The 15680-nt window shown below is 50.1% G+C and overlaps 1 protein-coding gene across 1 annotated transcript in view; it reads left to right on the top strand.

The window, feature by feature from the left end:
* Nucleotides 1-13219, top strand: part of LOC104620355 (tyrosine-protein kinase SgK223) — a 21640-nt gene extending 8421 nt beyond the window's left edge. Inside the window, exons 3-5 of the mRNA XM_010286547.1 lie at nucleotides 4139-4296; nucleotides 7698-8437; nucleotides 11892-13219. Of these exons, the coding sequence (XP_010284849.1) occupies nucleotides 4139-4296; nucleotides 7698-8437; nucleotides 11892-12929 (1936 nt within the window). The 3' untranslated portion in view covers nucleotides 12930-13219. The remainder of the gene's footprint in view (nucleotides 1-4138; nucleotides 4297-7697; nucleotides 8438-11891) is intronic.
* Nucleotides 13220-15680: the final 2461 nt, after the last annotated feature.

The raw sequence follows: 15680 nt of genomic DNA, 5'->3' as shown, positions 1-15680 counted from the left end.
TTCCCTCACCTTGATTTTGGTTTCCCTATGTTTGTCAGCTGGTAGCAGAAGGATAAGTAAATCCAAGCCTCAAATGTTGTAAGCTCCTGTATACTGTTTTTTAACTGCCCTGTGCATCCAGGGGAAGATATGGGAAGAAACAGCAGTGGAGGGAGGAGGAAGATCTAATTATTCACATTTTATGACAGACAAGCATATGGTACCACAGTGCTTCCTCTTGTGTAATAATTATTCCCAGTCATATGTTGTGTTGGATGCTCCAGTGCAGTCTGGCTTCTCTCTTTGCCGTGCATCAGTTCCAGGATTTTATTTTGGGAGGGGGTGTCCTGTTGATATTATCGCTGGCCATCTCCTGGAGCATGGTATGGTTTGTGGTGGTTTGTGTGTGTTCCCTGCTCCCCTCTGCTTCCTTCCCCTGTTGCGTGATTTATGAAGCTCAGCATCTCCGCTATCTGTTCAAGTCCCGTCATCCGACTGCCTCCGGCTGGCACAGCAAGGCCGGGAAACGCCGGTGACGGGGCTGCGGAGTGGGCGCTCCTTGTGATCGGGTCTCCGCGCGGGGGAGAGATGCCTTCCAGCATCCGCCGCCGCTGCCAGCAGGCTGCCTGCGTGACGGCCGCCGGAAAGGAGCAAGCGGCAGCCTTGCAGCTCTTGCATCTGAGTGGCCTTCTCCCCCTCACAAAACCAGCCTGCCCCTTGCACTTTTGGAAGGTAACCAGATCTGCGTGCCAAATCTCGGGCAGGAAATTCAAGCCGAAGGCACGCCCGGAGTCCGGGGGATCCCTGGGGTGGCATCTCAAGTGCCACGGGTGTCTGCTGTGGTTAGGGGAGCCATGCTTTTGTGTCCACCTCCACGCTCTCCCCGAGAAGTGCAAGGTGCGCAGTCGGCGATGCTGGAGTCCCGCAGCAGTGTCAGGTTGGGACCCTGATCTGTTAAGAAATGTGAAATTAAACACATGGCCGCTGCTCAAATATGTATCGCGGGAAAGACGAAGCCCTGGCCAGAGATGCAACCTGGGGCACAGCAAATGATCTGGGTCCTTTTGCAATGTTGTAGATCTCCAAACTGGTTTTGGTTTGTTGGTTTTTTGGTCCCTTTTTTTTTTTTTTTTTTTCACAAGAGCACTGGTTTCAACCTTGGCTTGTTTTAGGCAGGCCTGTGGGAATTGTGTGGAAAGCCAGCTGGATGAAAGCGTTTAGGATGGGAAAACTGGGCAATAGTGAACAGGAAGGGTTGCCTGAATATGCCAGCGTGTTGCATGGAGGATGTTGAGTAATTGAAGTGTATTTAAAGCTGCCAGAATAATTTGGAGAGCTGGAAATCCTGTCGTTTTAGGTTATTAGGTTGGGAGAGCTGACTCTTGTGACCTGTTCTTTGTGCACTGGCACATGAAGGAGGCTCTCGTGCTGCTCTTGAAGTTGCCAGATACATTTAAGGTGCTGAGCACGGATTTTTGAACCAGGGGTAAATTAACCACTGCTACGTATTTCTGAAGGGGAGTGGAGCCCACAAGATGGTACCAAGCCGGTGAGGGGGCAATCACAATGACTTCTTCAGGTTTAAGATGGGTTTGATGCTCTTTATTTCCAATATCCTTTGGTGAAAAGGGCGAGATGGAGAATAGCTACCTGTGCCCTTGCCGTCACGCGTGGTGGAAGGAACGCTAACGAAGCAGGGGAAAGTTCGGGTTAGCTGTAAATCAAGATCCCACAGGGTGTCACAGCGATGAGTTGTTCGGCTCCCGGGGGGTGGAATTTTACTGAAATGGGAGAGTTTGACCCTAGCAAGTGTTTTCAGTAACTCTTTGGTATAGTGGGTGGTATTTTAATCTGTGCAGGCTGCAGCCTAGGCTTCAAGCAGCTCACAGGAAAAGAGAGAGATGTAAAGCGGAGAGGGAGATGTAAAGCAGAGATATCTCCAGGCAGCACTAGCTGGCCCGGCTGTAACATCTGAAACAAGAGCAGGATGTCGTTTAAGCAGCAAACAATTTCTATTTCGGTGTGCCTATTCAGGAACTGCATTTTACATAAGTCACAGCGGTACGGAGAGGAAACGGGGCTCTCTGTACGTCTGACTTCACCGCGCCGTCGAGCTCGGCAGCCGGCGCGGGGCGCCCCGGTTGCTTGGGGGATAGGTGTGTCCGCGCGCGGCGGACCTTGGACCCCGGCGAGCAAAGTCCCATCTCTCTCCGAGTGCGGGAATGGTAAGGCAGCTCTGTGGATTTGTGTTTAAGTGATGGGAAGGAAACAGAAATGCATCAACTTTTCGGGGGTGGGGGGTGGAGAGGAATGTGTTAGAAAACTTCTCATCTGGGCAAATCAAGACCAGCGCTCTTGCAAAATCTTCTTTTCTTATGGATTCAAATGCTTCCTTGATTCTCGCCAGGTCAGATAGTGCACCCGCATGGGTGTGCATCCATGTATTTTTTTTCCCCCCCGAATTACTAAAAGTTAAATGCCTGAGAAAGTTACAGGATAAAGATATATCCTTATAGCAAAAAAAAAAAAAAAAAAAAGGAAGTATTTATGTCCAGTTGGTTGCTTTCAACAGCATTAATCGTAACAGAGCTAAAACCCTCAACCTGTCTTTCACGCTCTCTCTCTCTTCTTTTATTTTTTTAACTGTGACTTGCGTGGTACATGGTTTTGTAAATCATCCCCGGGAGGCTTTCTGTGGTAGACTCATCGCTAGTGCAAGACCAGTGCCTCTGCTGACTTATACCTGAGGTGGTTTTTAGAGCCTTATTTTCATCAGCCCCTGAGTATTTTTAGACCGAGGCTGCTGAGGCAAATGAGGAAGTCTGGCAGAAGTTTCTTCCGGGCTTCTCATACACTCTGCTCTCCATGTGGTGGTGTGGACACGAGAGTAAGTGCTTTGTCTGGATGGGGGATGAAACATTTCTCGATCTGCAAATAAAAAACGCTCGTGGCATCTGCTGTGCTTGGGGGTTTTGGAAGAGGAGGGATCCTGTACGCGTGAACGGGGTGCCACAAGAAAACGGTGGTGCACGTCTTTTGTTTGTCTTTCTCAGCAGCCATTCAGCCGTCTGATTAGGAAACGCCGGATACCTTCCAGCAAGATAGCTGGTGGAAGTCCTTTTTCTTTTTTACAAGTCTGCCACTAACCTTTTTACATTCTTAATCAACAACGTGTTGAATTTTATCAGCAGATTGGCAGTTTTACTTTAAAAATGTGGACCGATAATCTTCGTTTGCTGGCCGATAGAGAGTCTGAACTGTATCAAAGCTAGGAGTGTTTGTGCTCTGTTGTGCTGCCTGATTTCAACAGTTTCTGTTGTTTTCCAAGGAGGAAAAAAATGAAGAAAATGCAGGGGAAAATCCTTATCTTAGCGAAAAGTCCTGCCTGCCTACAACTGATCACTTAAACTGTGACCTGGCAGGTTATAAGCCCATTTTATGGTTTATTTATTTATTTACATGGAAGCTGCAGGGAAAACTGTGGGTCTCACAATGAAAGCTGCGTGGTAGGTCCCGAGTTTGGCAGACACTTGTTTTCTGCAGAGGTGCTTCTCCTTTTGAAAGGTGTCAGTCGTTACTGTGATGCACTGAGATGATAGCTGCCAGGGACAGACTTTTCTTCCACTATGCCTCCACCGTGAAGGACTGGGGTACTGACACCCAGACTCCACTTGCCGTTCTGTAAAATGGGAGGAGTGATGCCACTCCCTTCCTTTGAGAACCACTCCCTTCCCTTGAGAACTTTACTGAAGGCAAACACTGGTGGATCCCCACTTCCCAGTGATGGTGGCCAAGGTGGGATGTGGTCCAGGGACCCCACATGTGCTAGGCAAAGGAGGTGCAGACTGGGGCTGGATGCTGTTGGCTCAGTGGTTCTCTCTCTGCTCAAGCACAGCCGGTTTGTCTTGGGGGGCTGGCATGGGGGCTGCAAGGCTGTAACCTGCTCAGTATCAATGGCATGTGATACCCAGGTGCCGGAGAAAGGAGGAAAAAAAAAAAAAAGTGCAGAGGAATGAGGTGCTATGGTGTGGTAAAAGGCTGCACAGTGTCTGTACAGGTCAGGAACCAAGCTAAGGCTGCTCTTGGGTTGAGTCTCCACGCACAAGTGCATGCAGGGTATCTTTTGCCATCCGTCTCCTGACTCTCTCACTCTCTCTAGGCACGCTCTGAAAATGAACTCGAATAATGCTGAGTTGGAGAGGGTCAGCAACAGCTCTGCTGAGAGCCTCAGCCCACCTTTCAGGAGCGTCCACGTCAGCTTCACGGCTGGCTCCACTGACAGCCTCGACTCGGACACACAGACCGGCAGTGACGGCAGTAAGTGACCACTGGGTGTGGGAGAGGTAGCATTGGGCCTGAGGAAGCAGTTACCTCCATCCTGCTGGGGCAGCATCTTCAGAGCAGGGACCACAAGGGTCCCATCACCTAGTTCCCCCAGCAACCCTTCATCTTTCCACTTATCCTACCCTTCTGCTCTCGATGCACTTAAGATGAATGGGGCAGTCAGGCCAACGTCATGGGGTTTATCCTCTTTCATTTGACAAGTGCCAAAATCATTCATTCTGTGGCTTTCCTCTGTCTAAATAAAACCTCCATCTGAAAGCAATTGTCCTTATCCTGCCTGTGCTTCATACGTTGCACGAGGTCACAAGTAGCCCTGCCATAGAAAGTCCTCCATAGATTTGAAGGATGTACCAGAAGGAGTCTTATGCTAGAGGTGAGCTCTCCCTCTCATTGTGTTCCCAGTTATTTCTTGAAGGGGAAAAAATCTGCCTGCACTCGTTTAACGGAGATTAAAAAATACTTACTATGAAGTCACTTTTTTCATCAGTGCGTAACTTAGACATGCATTAACGTGTTCAGCAGCTCAGAAAGTATTTCATTTGCAAAAGCAACCTTCGTATAGTGGAAGTTCTGTCTTTCCAAGAGCAACAATGTGCAGCAATAAAATTAAGAGCCAGAGCTCTGGAAACTCCATTTTTTCCACTGCTAACTTGGAGTCTGAGAGTGAGACCGTGCCAGGAAATTGTACAGGGAGAAGAAAAACTCACATATGTTGGATCTTTACTTGCTGGGTACAGAAGCAATTTGCTGTCAAAAATGATACAGGACAAGAGGATTTCTCTGCCTCCACTAACAGAAGCAACAGTTTCATCTCGAGAAGGCTGTGTTTTTAAATGAATAGCCCTAATGCAGTTTTTCTTGCTGATGCCAGCAAGAAGCTATGCAGTCAATCACTGAGTGAGGTGAGCTCAAATTAATTGGCTATGTTGTCAGATGTTAAAATATGAAGGGAGGGAGCTTTTAAGCCCTTGACCTGCAGAAGGACTCTATGCTGAAGGTGCAGAGCTCTGTTAGGAAAGTAGTGAATGGGTTTGATTCGTTTCCCTGTGCTTGGGGCAGAGCCCAGCAGCATGTAAAAAAAAAAGGTAAGACCAGTTTGGCATTTGTGGGCTAGGCATGTAGACCGGTTGCCAAAGCTTCCAGTGCTGACATTTGTTCCGTAAGACTCTGTCAAGTAAATCTTGCTTCTTGACACGGGGATTCATCTGCGTGTCATGGCAGAAGTGCCTCTGTTGAGTTGCTCTTGGGCTGCATGCTGAAGAATTTACCTTGGCTGTATCCTCTGCCAAAGCCCCTTGGACTGGAAGTGGCGAGCTGCAAGCTGAACGATCCTTGCCTGTGGCTTTTGGCAGTGGTTTAACTGAGGGGCTCTTTCCCGTGGACCAGGCAGGGTATGATGCAGACGTCTGGGTTTTCGTTAAAGCTTGGGGCATGCACCTCTGTTGAGCCACAGGCTCCACAGCCAACTGTGCAGCTGGAGAGCAGCTGAAACTGGAGAGCAGTCAGTTGTTCAGCGACTGGGTGTACAATGCAGGCAGGCACCAGGGGCAAGGGCCCAGCAGGAGTCGGATGGCTCGGCACCCAGGAACTGGGGCAACAGAGATGTGTGCTGATTCACAGCATTCCCTCCAGAGCTGTTTCTGAGCATGCCGTCGGAAACGGGGTGCCGAAACTGCCCTGCGTGGGAAGCTCCTCTTCCACAGAAGCCGAAATCAGTGCTGCTCATTCCTTGGGGTGTCTCTCAACGCTGTTTCTTAGGATGGGGCATATTGCAGCGGGAGCATACAGGCAGCCTTGGCAGTGGAGGGGACAAATGAAAATTGATGTCATTGCTACCAGACGCTGGTGTGGAGAGAGAGGGACAAATTGTGCCGGCATCCACTCCGGTAGCTGAGAACTAGCAGACCTGCCCCCACCTTGTGCGGTCTCGGGTGGTGAGCAGCTAACGGGGGATTGCTGCTCTGACACAGCTGGGAGAAGGAGGCTCTGAGCCTGCATGTGACACCGCACAGACACGCCAGGACAGGCTGGGAGCGCGGGCATCCGGGCCCCTCTACTTGGAGGCTGTGTGTGAGAGCTGGTGAGTCACCTGGGCTGTGGCGGAGACACAAGCGGGCTGACATGGAGCTGTCCCAGGGCGCTCCCGTGGGGCGAGCAGAAAGCCAGTGTGAGGAAGTGCCGGCTGGCAGCTGAACCCTCACCCGCAGCCTTGCGAGGAGGAAGGATGGCTTGCTACCACTCTGCAGCTTTGGGAGCTGGGTTCAAAGAAAGCAATAGATCCCACCATCTGCTGAGCTTGCTTGGAACAAAACTCCACCACGTACCTTTCAAGGTCCACACTTGCAGGCAAGGTGTTAGAAGACCTCAAGGTTATCAAGGTTATCCCCCGTCATTCAAGTGGCATACAAAATTCTCTGAAATAATTATGTCTCTTCTTTTAACTTCCCCTGCAGACCCCTCCACTCCACATTTGTTCTGTCTCCATGACCTCAAATTATTGCTCTTTATTTCAATGTCAAATCATATTTTTTCCTTTTTCTTTTTTTCTTTCTTCCCTTTCTTCCATAACATGCAACTGTATTACCTGTCTGCAGTCTGGCCAGGGTAGGAAAACAGCTGCTCTAGCTGCCTGAAATGAGCCAGCAATCCCAATCCATGTGCAGATAGCATGTGGAGCCGGTTGGGGTTCAGTGCTATGGCTGCCCTCTGAGCAAAGAGGTCTGGCAATAAGCTGGGGGATAGGCAAGGCGGGGGGGAGGCCAGATTTTTTCAGGAGGATGTAAATTGCCAAAATCCCTGGCCTTGCCCAGTGACCCTTACCTGGTGTGAGGCAGAGAGACAGGTTCAACACACTTCTTGGGCTGTTCTGATCACGCTGAAGCCGGAGCTGTGTAGCGTGAGTCACTCTCTCCTTATCATGCCTGGCCGCTGAAGCACTGGGTGGCAGCTCCCAGGCGAAACAGGCTTTGTTTAGGAGATTGTCCTCATATCCCCAAGTGCTTCATTCTTACCTCCTTGTGGATGACATCACAGCTTAAATATTTACCCTCTAATTTGCTTTTTATTACTGCGTATGCAGTTCATAGGGGAGGGGTTTCGGGGGCGGGGGGTTGCATTTCTCTAGAAGGCTGGTTGCAGCCTGCTTTGCAAACCTGCTGTATTAAACTGGATTAAATCCCTCACCCCTTCAGTGAAGCTCTGCAGTCATGAATAGCTGAGGACTGTGCGCTGGGTTCAGATGTAACCTGGCTTGCTGCTTCGTTCCCAGCTACCCAGAGGTAGCCTGTGGGGGTGGCAGGGACGTGGAGAGGGACCTGCGCTCCCAGCCCACAAGGGCCACTCATGGCATCTTCTTGTGTGTCGCTGTCTCCTAGGGCCCTCCTCTGAGCCGAACCACTCCCCCCCTCCAGCTGAGAGCCAAGTGTTTGCCCCTGTCCTTTTCCTGCCCGCCTCCGGTGAGGATGGTCCCTCCTCTGCCTCCAGCTGTCCGCCCCCTCTGCCCCAGAAGAAGACAGTGAGCAGAACGGTGTCCTCCCCAGACGGCTTTTTTGGGGGACAGGCATCTTCAGACAGAGCAGCTGGTGCTGCCAGCCCCAGGCTGAATGTCAGCCACTCCGAGAGCAATGTCTGCCTCCGAGAGGAGCCTCCCTTCGTCCACCCGGCCAGCCTGGGGGGCCGCTCCGGCACCTTCTCCTCCTCCGAGTCCCTGGAGAAAGGCTCCAAAGGAAATGGCTACTGGGGCTCAGCTACTGGTAAGAGCACAGGGGCTTGCATCCCCAGCAGAAACCTCCAGTCCCTTTCCTCCTCGCAGCTCAGTGTGTCCAGCCAGGTGTCCTCAGGCTCCAGCCTCCAGCTCCACAACCTCCTGAGCAACATCGACAGCAAGGAAGGGGTGTACGCCAAGCTGGGGGCCCTCTACGCCGAGTCCTTGCGCCGCCTGGTTGCCAAGTGTGAGGACTGCTTCATGCGGGAGCAGAAGAACGAGCTGCACTTCAGCGAGAACAACTGGTCGCTCTTCAAGCTGGCGTGCAACAAGCCCTGCTGTGATTCGGGGGATGCGATCTATTACTGTGCCACCTGCTCCAAGGACCCTTCTACCACCTATGCTGTGAAGGTAAGCCCACACCCAGGAGGTATCCAGGCTTGTCACCATCTTCCAGTTGGGAGGATGAGGCAAAGAGCTGCAGGGTCCAAGGCTGCGTGGGGGTCTGCAGCTGAGCTGGGACTGAACCTTCCAGCTTCTTTTTCCCCCTTTCTGGTGTATGGATTTGAATCAAAGAGTGGGAAGCAGACTTAGTGGTACACCTTTGAGAAGCACCATCATCACGCAATGGCCTGTTTTCTCTTCTTCTCTTTCTCACAAGCAAAGTTTGGCAAGAAAAACCCCTTCCAAAATTGCCACTTTTCCCTTACCCCTTGCAAAGATTAATTTGGAGAAGTGTTTTTTATTGTAACAAATGCCAGTCAGATGCTTTCTGCTGCAGACTAGTAGGGTCTGCAACCCAACCAGTTTCTCTTTAAAAAGTCTTTGTGCCAGTACTGTGTTGTAAACTCAGTGGCATTCTCCTCTGATGACACAAGCTGATGAAAGGCTGTTCAAAAGACAGCGGTTTTGCCTCTGCCTGCCTTTTAAGTGGAAGGTCTGACCCAGAGTGAGTGCTTATATGATATTGAAACTACAAGCGTTGTTAAGATATTGCAGATCTCGATTAAACAATGCGAGGCTGACATAGACATACTGTTAAGGTCAGGTTTGAAATATTTTCCTGTAACTCTATGGAATCCATGTTTGAAATGGAAACTTGAGGTGCAATAGTTCAGCTCTTTGAAACCTGGATAAGTGGGCTTATCCAACCCATTCCATGCACATCCCAGGGATTTTGGGTTCTTGACCCGTGTTACCACTTGAATACCAAGCCTTTAATTTCTATTCTGACTTAACCCTAGGGGCATGTCATTGCTGCTTACTCTTCAGGTTGTTTTCAAGACCTAAAGTAATTCCCAAAAAAGCACTGTCAGAGATGCATTAAGCAAGGGAAAAGAAAAAAAATCTCTGCTGAATCGTTTCCACCATTATGAACCCCAAGGGGATATTTTATTTAAGTAGTAGCTTTAAAGCCAGTTGATATTCTAAAGAAAGTACAGTCAACCCAACAGAGGGGCTTTAAATAACCAGAATGGAGTTAGATGAGGTCTTGCACCAATACCCCTAGTCCAGCACTCAGAGCAGCAGCTTCTTTTGCATATTATACCTAAATCTATTGCAACTTTCCTCCTGAAACCCAAGAACTGCGTGGTGAACTGGTGTGCTTCTTTTCAATCTGCAATTCCCTGTGGCACGCACAGACCTTTGCTCTTGCCTGCCATGTTAGGTGGGGTTCAGAGGCTCGGCTCTATGGCTGCAGTGCACGCATTCTTGCCAAGGCAACAACAGCACATTTCAGTCTCTTTAGGGGACTGCGCTTGTGTCCCTGCATGTGATGTCGGCTTACTCTATGCCCCTGGTATGCTGCAGAGCACCTTAACAAAGCCAAAAATGCTCCGACAGGGCTGTACTCTGCGACAGCGTAAAGTGAACTCGTCTATGTGTTTACACACGTGCACGCATACGCCTCCTGCAACGTTCCTGTGTGCCACCTTCTGTTTGGTAGCCGAAATAGAGAATAATTGTGAAATTCTTCAACTGGCTGATTCCTAGCTGTCCCTCCTGGCATCTGGTCCAGATTTTCTGATATGAAAGAGATTACAAAGCTGTAGTTAAAATTAGACTTGGAGGGCTCAAATTGGGCAGAGGACCTGGTTTGAGCCAAGGAGCCTGCTGAGCAGCAGGACCCAGAGTCTGGGCTGTGCACAGGCAGACATGGATACATATAAAACAGTTAGAAGGAGCCAAGGTTGCATGAAATAGCTTTAGAGGAATTAATCCAAGGTATGCTCCACACCTTTGCTTCTTTCTCCGCTTAAAGATGCATGACTAAGCCAGCCCCAGGCTCCTACTTGGAGCTTGCTGCATGGAGGATGCCTCTGGTGCAGCCAAAGTCACAAAGAGTGGCTGGCCAGGGAAGATCTTCCCGTCTTCTTTTGGTTGCAGTTATTTGTCCAGAGACTTCTCTCTCACAGGAGTTTCTCCCCGTTTCCTAAGCCTTACACATCTTCCCTATGTGGGGAAGAACAAGCAGGCTTGTTCGGTAGAGGGCTGGAATGTCTCCTCTGCCTTTGGGACCTTCAGTGTCTTCGTGCATTCCGCTGCATTAATCTGCAGTCTGCCCTAGCCCTCCAAAGCTTGTCTTTCCATAAAATAAGCATGGCAGGGTATTTTGTTTAGAAAAGAGAGGACAATAGGGATTTGAAATGCCCCATCTCCACAGTATTGTCTCTTCTGTGTAAATTACCTGCAAACGCCTATATTCAAACCCTTACTAGAGGAATACAAAAGCAGCCCACTTCTCCAGGCTCCTCTCTATTCTTGCATTTATTTTAACTCGGAGGCAAAATGGATTTCTTGTCCGATTTTGCACGCATGCTGTGACTGGCAGTGGCATGCTTCAGGGTTTGAAACCTTTTATGCTGAGTTTCAGCCTGTTGCTGATTCCTGTGGGTGAGATATAAATACATCCCTAAATAAAAGGGGGAAAAAAAAAAAAAGTGTATAATGGAAATGCCAGAAGGCCCCATAAGCTAATGGATACTCATATAATAAACCTGGGTTTGAATTTGTTCAGTCTTTAATGCAGTCATAAAGTTAACATACAGAACAAAACACAGATAACAGTCATGTGGGTTTAAGAGATTATAAAATGCTTTTTTCCCTTGAGTTTGCTGCACTCTCACTTATTTGTAAGCCTGTTGTTAGCTCCCACTTTCTCTCTGGTGTTTGTTCCCTGTGCTGAGGAGTAGAGTTTGCTGCTGGTTTCCCTTGATCAGGGGTTTGAGAGTAGTCTCTGACACATGGAAGTGGAGTGGTTGAGGAGGATGTGAAAGTGGCTCCAGGGTTTAGGACCAGAGAAGGGTTAGGTGGGAAGAAAGTGCTGGAGGTCTCTGTCCACTCCTCATTCCAAACAGGGCTGCCCTTGCAGCCATGTCACGTCTCATGGGGTCTCATCCAGGCAAGTCTCAACCATCTCCAGAGATGGAGGTGGCATATCTTCTGCCACAGGCTTTGCTTTTTCCTCTGGAGAATGTCTCCTGGGTTGCAGCGGGGAATCTCGATGATCTCTGTGATGTAAAATCTATGTCCTTTCTGTCAGCAATGAAACAAAATCTCTAGAAGTTACTCGTGGGAGGACTACTTTCCTCCTTTCCTGCAAATACTGGGCATCGCCTGGCAAAGGAAGCATGTCCAGAAATGTGACCCAGACATCTTGTTGCTAAGGTTGGGGTGTTGCAGGACTAGAAAGATCCTCAAGCCAGGAGACAGTTTAAAGTACTAAAGGGACCAGTGTGCACCTTGCTTCTACTGATGTCTTCCTTAGCATGTGTAAATCGCAGCTTAGGAACCCACCTCTGAACTTCTGGTCTCTGCCCCATCTCTGTCACTGACTGATGTCTCTTTTGGTCTCTCCTTACAGATTTGTAAAACCCAGGAGTCCAAGGTGGCCGCTTCATACTGCAGCCCTGCAGTGCCAGTCCACTTCAACATCCAGCAGGACTGTGGGCATTTTGTGGCCTCTGTCCCCTCTAGCATGCTGCTGGCCTCAGATATGGGGAAAAGCATGCCTAGGGATGGCCTCCATCCCTCCCACACTGCCAGCGAGCATGACTGTGTGGTGGTCATTACCCGGGAGGTGCCAAGCCAGACCACTGCTGACTTTGTGAGGGACTCGGTGATGTTGCATCAAGCCAAGCCTGAGCTGTACGAACGTCGCGTTTGCTTCTTGCTCCTCCAGCTCTGCAACGGCCTGGAGCATCTCAAAGAGCACGGCATCATCCACCGGGACCTGTGCCTGGAGAACCTCCTGCTTGTCCCCTGCAAGCCCCCCATGAGCTGTGTGAAAGCCAAAGATGACAAACACTTACCCCGCCTCATCATCAGCAATTTTTTGAAAGCCAAACAGAAGCCAGGAACTGGAGACTCCAAACTGAAGAAGAGTCAGGCCCGGCTGGCCCCGGAGATTGTGTCGGCTTCTCAGTACAAGAAGTTTGATGAGTTTCAGACTGGTATTCTCATCTACGAGCTGCTGCACCAGCCCAACCCCTTTGAGGAGAAGGTGCACCTCAGGGAGCAGGAGTACAGCCCTGAGGACCTCCCTGCTCTGCCCAGCCTGTCCATCTACTCCCGGGGGCTCCAGCAGCTGGCCCACCTGCTGCTGGAAGCAGATCCCATCAAGCGTGTGCGGATCACTGAGGCCAAGAGGATGCTGCAGTGTCTGCTTTGGGGGCCCCGGAAAGACCTCACTGAGCAGCCCCTCAGCCATGAGGAAGCCCTCCGCCGAGTGCTTCAGAACTGGGTGGACATGAAGCGTGCCCTGCTCATGATGAAGTTCGCAGAGAGGGCTGTGGACACGGAGCGGAGCATTGAACTGGAGGACTGGCTGTGCTGCCAGTACCTAGCGTCTGCCGAGCCGGCCTCCCTCTCACACACGTTAAAACTGCTGCAGCTGCTTTGACCTTGGATGTGTCCTGGAGAGAGCTGAGGGCTCCCGCTTGCCTCGTGGCTAAAGGTACACAGCCCCTTTATACGCGAGAGGCTTGACTCTCAGCTGCAAATGCACGTTGAGCTCCTGCCCCACACTCCGATCAGAGTGTACAGGACATGTTTAGTACCCTCAGCACTGCTAATCTGTGAGCAGGCAAAACTGGGAACCTACCCCTATTTCAGGGGATTTTTAAAAATTTTTTTTTTGGTATGGTAAGCCTGTGGACTAATAAACTCCCGCCTGCGTGTGTGCATGTTTCTAATGAACTCAATGTACTTGAGTTGATTTCTGCACCTGTAGGACAGTCTTTTGATCCCCGCACCCCCTAAAGCATCAGAGGCTTTTTGCCCGGGAACACCACCGCTCTCCCGAGTGGACGGCAGGGATGAACAGTTGGCTGGTTCTCCTGGGGAGCAAGGGCAATTCACGTGATGCTCCTTTGCAAGGGACAACCAGGAGGGGCTTTTGAATTCACATCTTTCGTGGGTTTTGGCATCCATTTTGCTTTGCACTTTAAAACCAAAAATTACTGCTTGTTTCTGTGTATCAGCTGTATTTTCCACTGTGGGCAATTCAGTATCAGCTGCCTATTACCTTCATTAGATACTAATACAGCATGGCTTTCCTGTCTAGTGGTGCAGCTGCGCAGGCTGTTGATTGTGAAAGGGTGAGAGAGAACCCAGGATGGGTCTTTTCCTGAGGATGATGCTGCATGCTGGGAATTACCCCTTGTAAAGTTAATGAAATGGAAAATCCCCAATTCACCTCCAAGGCCTTGGGCGGGGAAGCCAGGGCCAGGTTGCTTTGCTTTCCCCATCCCTCCAGCTCCCTCCCTTCATCTGGTAATTCACCTGTCCCTTGTGTCTAGCATTTATTTAACCCCTTCATCGAGAGATGAGCTGGCATGTGAAAGGCCAAGGCCACTGGCCTGTGGTCTGGAAGGATCTTATTGCTGCTGGTGTTTGAATTAGTAATGCATAGGGCTGAGTGCACTGTGAACACGTTCCTCCAACAGATGCGATGCAAGAGCAGCATGATGGAAGAGGGACAAACTGGCCTGGCTCCCTCCAGTGCCCTTCCCTCCATGCAGATATATAGCAGCCACTCAGCTTGGTAGAGAGGCTGTGCTGCTGATTTTCCAAAAGGTTATGGGCTGCTTTTACTCTTCCACCCCCAACACGAGGCAGAGATGAGCTGCCCTGCTCCTGGCACCAGTTCGGCAGCCCTTGGAGAGGAGGTGGGTTTGGGACACATGGAGAGAGCCTGGCGTCAGCTTAACTGAGACAGTATGTCACTAGCTGAGCTACCCCATTCCGAGCTCAAAATGGGGAGGGATTCATGAGCGCTTTCCTGCAGCCTTGGTTCACCTCCAGACTTGGGGGAATTTTAATTCCCTGTGTTTTTTGACACTTCATACACTTTCTGTGAATCTTTTCCAGGCTTCTCACCTGGATTTTTTTTTTTTTATCTGTTTGGCTATCGTTGCTGCTGATGGGAGGGAATGGTTCCTTGGCTGGGCACCCATTTGCAATGAATTTCCCCTGATCCCCTTAGGGAGGAGGCTGTGCACGTCCCTGCCTGCTGAAAGAATGTGGGATGGCTCCAACTGCGGCTGTCAGGCATTTTTTTTTATACACTGGCTTTTCTTGCATCTGACTCTTGGGTCCACTTCCCTCCAACATAGGTGGCAGGAGCCTTCTGGCTTGGAAACCACTGTCCCGTGGACCATCCTGGATACATTGCCCTGGAAAGTCTGTCCTTGGCATGCTGCATGTGGTCTCACACGGGCAAGCAGAGTGATGAAACAGCTGGAGAACCTGTCTGAAGGAGCCCAGCATATTTTCAGAGATTAGATGGAGAGATGACTCAGTTTCTAAGCATGGATATAGGGAATAAGTTGGAGGCAGCTCTGCAGGGCAGCACTGAAGGAAACAGGGCCTGGCCATGATAAATCCAAGCTCTGCTGGCAACGGGGAGATTGTATGTGGAGCAAGTGGCTTGCAAGGCTTGGGTTGGGTACTCAACAGGACTCAAGAAGTAGCCAAACATCCATCCAATCAACATAAAACAAGGGGTTTTTTGCATTTTGCATGCTGGGTTTCAGTTTAGTGAACAAACACGGATACAGGTATTGGCACAGGGCCTGCACAGCATGGGATGTTAACCTGATCAAAATGCTCTCCCTGGAGTTTGGGCACTCGAGACTGGTTCTGGTGTTGGTCCTGGTATCCTGCAGCAGCATGCCCAGCAGACCAGAAGCCAACAATAGTCATGTAGCATTTTCAGCTATATTATTTTGAGATTTGGTCGGTGGCTTCTTGCTCTCATATAAACAGAAACTCTGATCTCCATGCGTTCCTGACAACTTCCCCTATGGTAGCTCATGCTTCTTCTCCAGCCTAAACAGTCCTAGGCCTTTGGGTCCTAGGCCAATGCGTGAACTGGAGAAGTGCTTTAGGGTTTCTGCTGTGTATCTTTGTGGGGAAAGCAATGCCTAAGCCTTGGTTGAATGCCACAGCTGAGTCCGAGGACTTTGCTGGCTTATTCCCCCTTGCCTGTGCTGTCCTCAGCACACCATGGCCAGTAGCTCCCCTTTTCCTAGCAGGCATTTTTGACCTTGTGCCCAGGATCCGCTGCAAGAATTGTGGAGGGGATGGATCATCCCTCTTCCTCATGTGGCAGGGGACACAGCTGACCCTGCACCTGGGGGGCCAAGCATGT

The sequence above is a fragment of the Phaethon lepturus genome, unplaced genomic scaffold, assembly GCF_000687285.1.
Source record: "Phaethon lepturus isolate BGI_N335 unplaced genomic scaffold, ASM68728v1 scaffold35634, whole genome shotgun sequence".
NCBI classification, from domain to species: domain Eukaryota; kingdom Metazoa; phylum Chordata; class Aves; order Phaethontiformes; family Phaethontidae; genus Phaethon; species Phaethon lepturus.
Note: the sequence above shows the minus strand (reverse complement) of the source record. Positions and strands in the feature narration are given on the sequence as shown.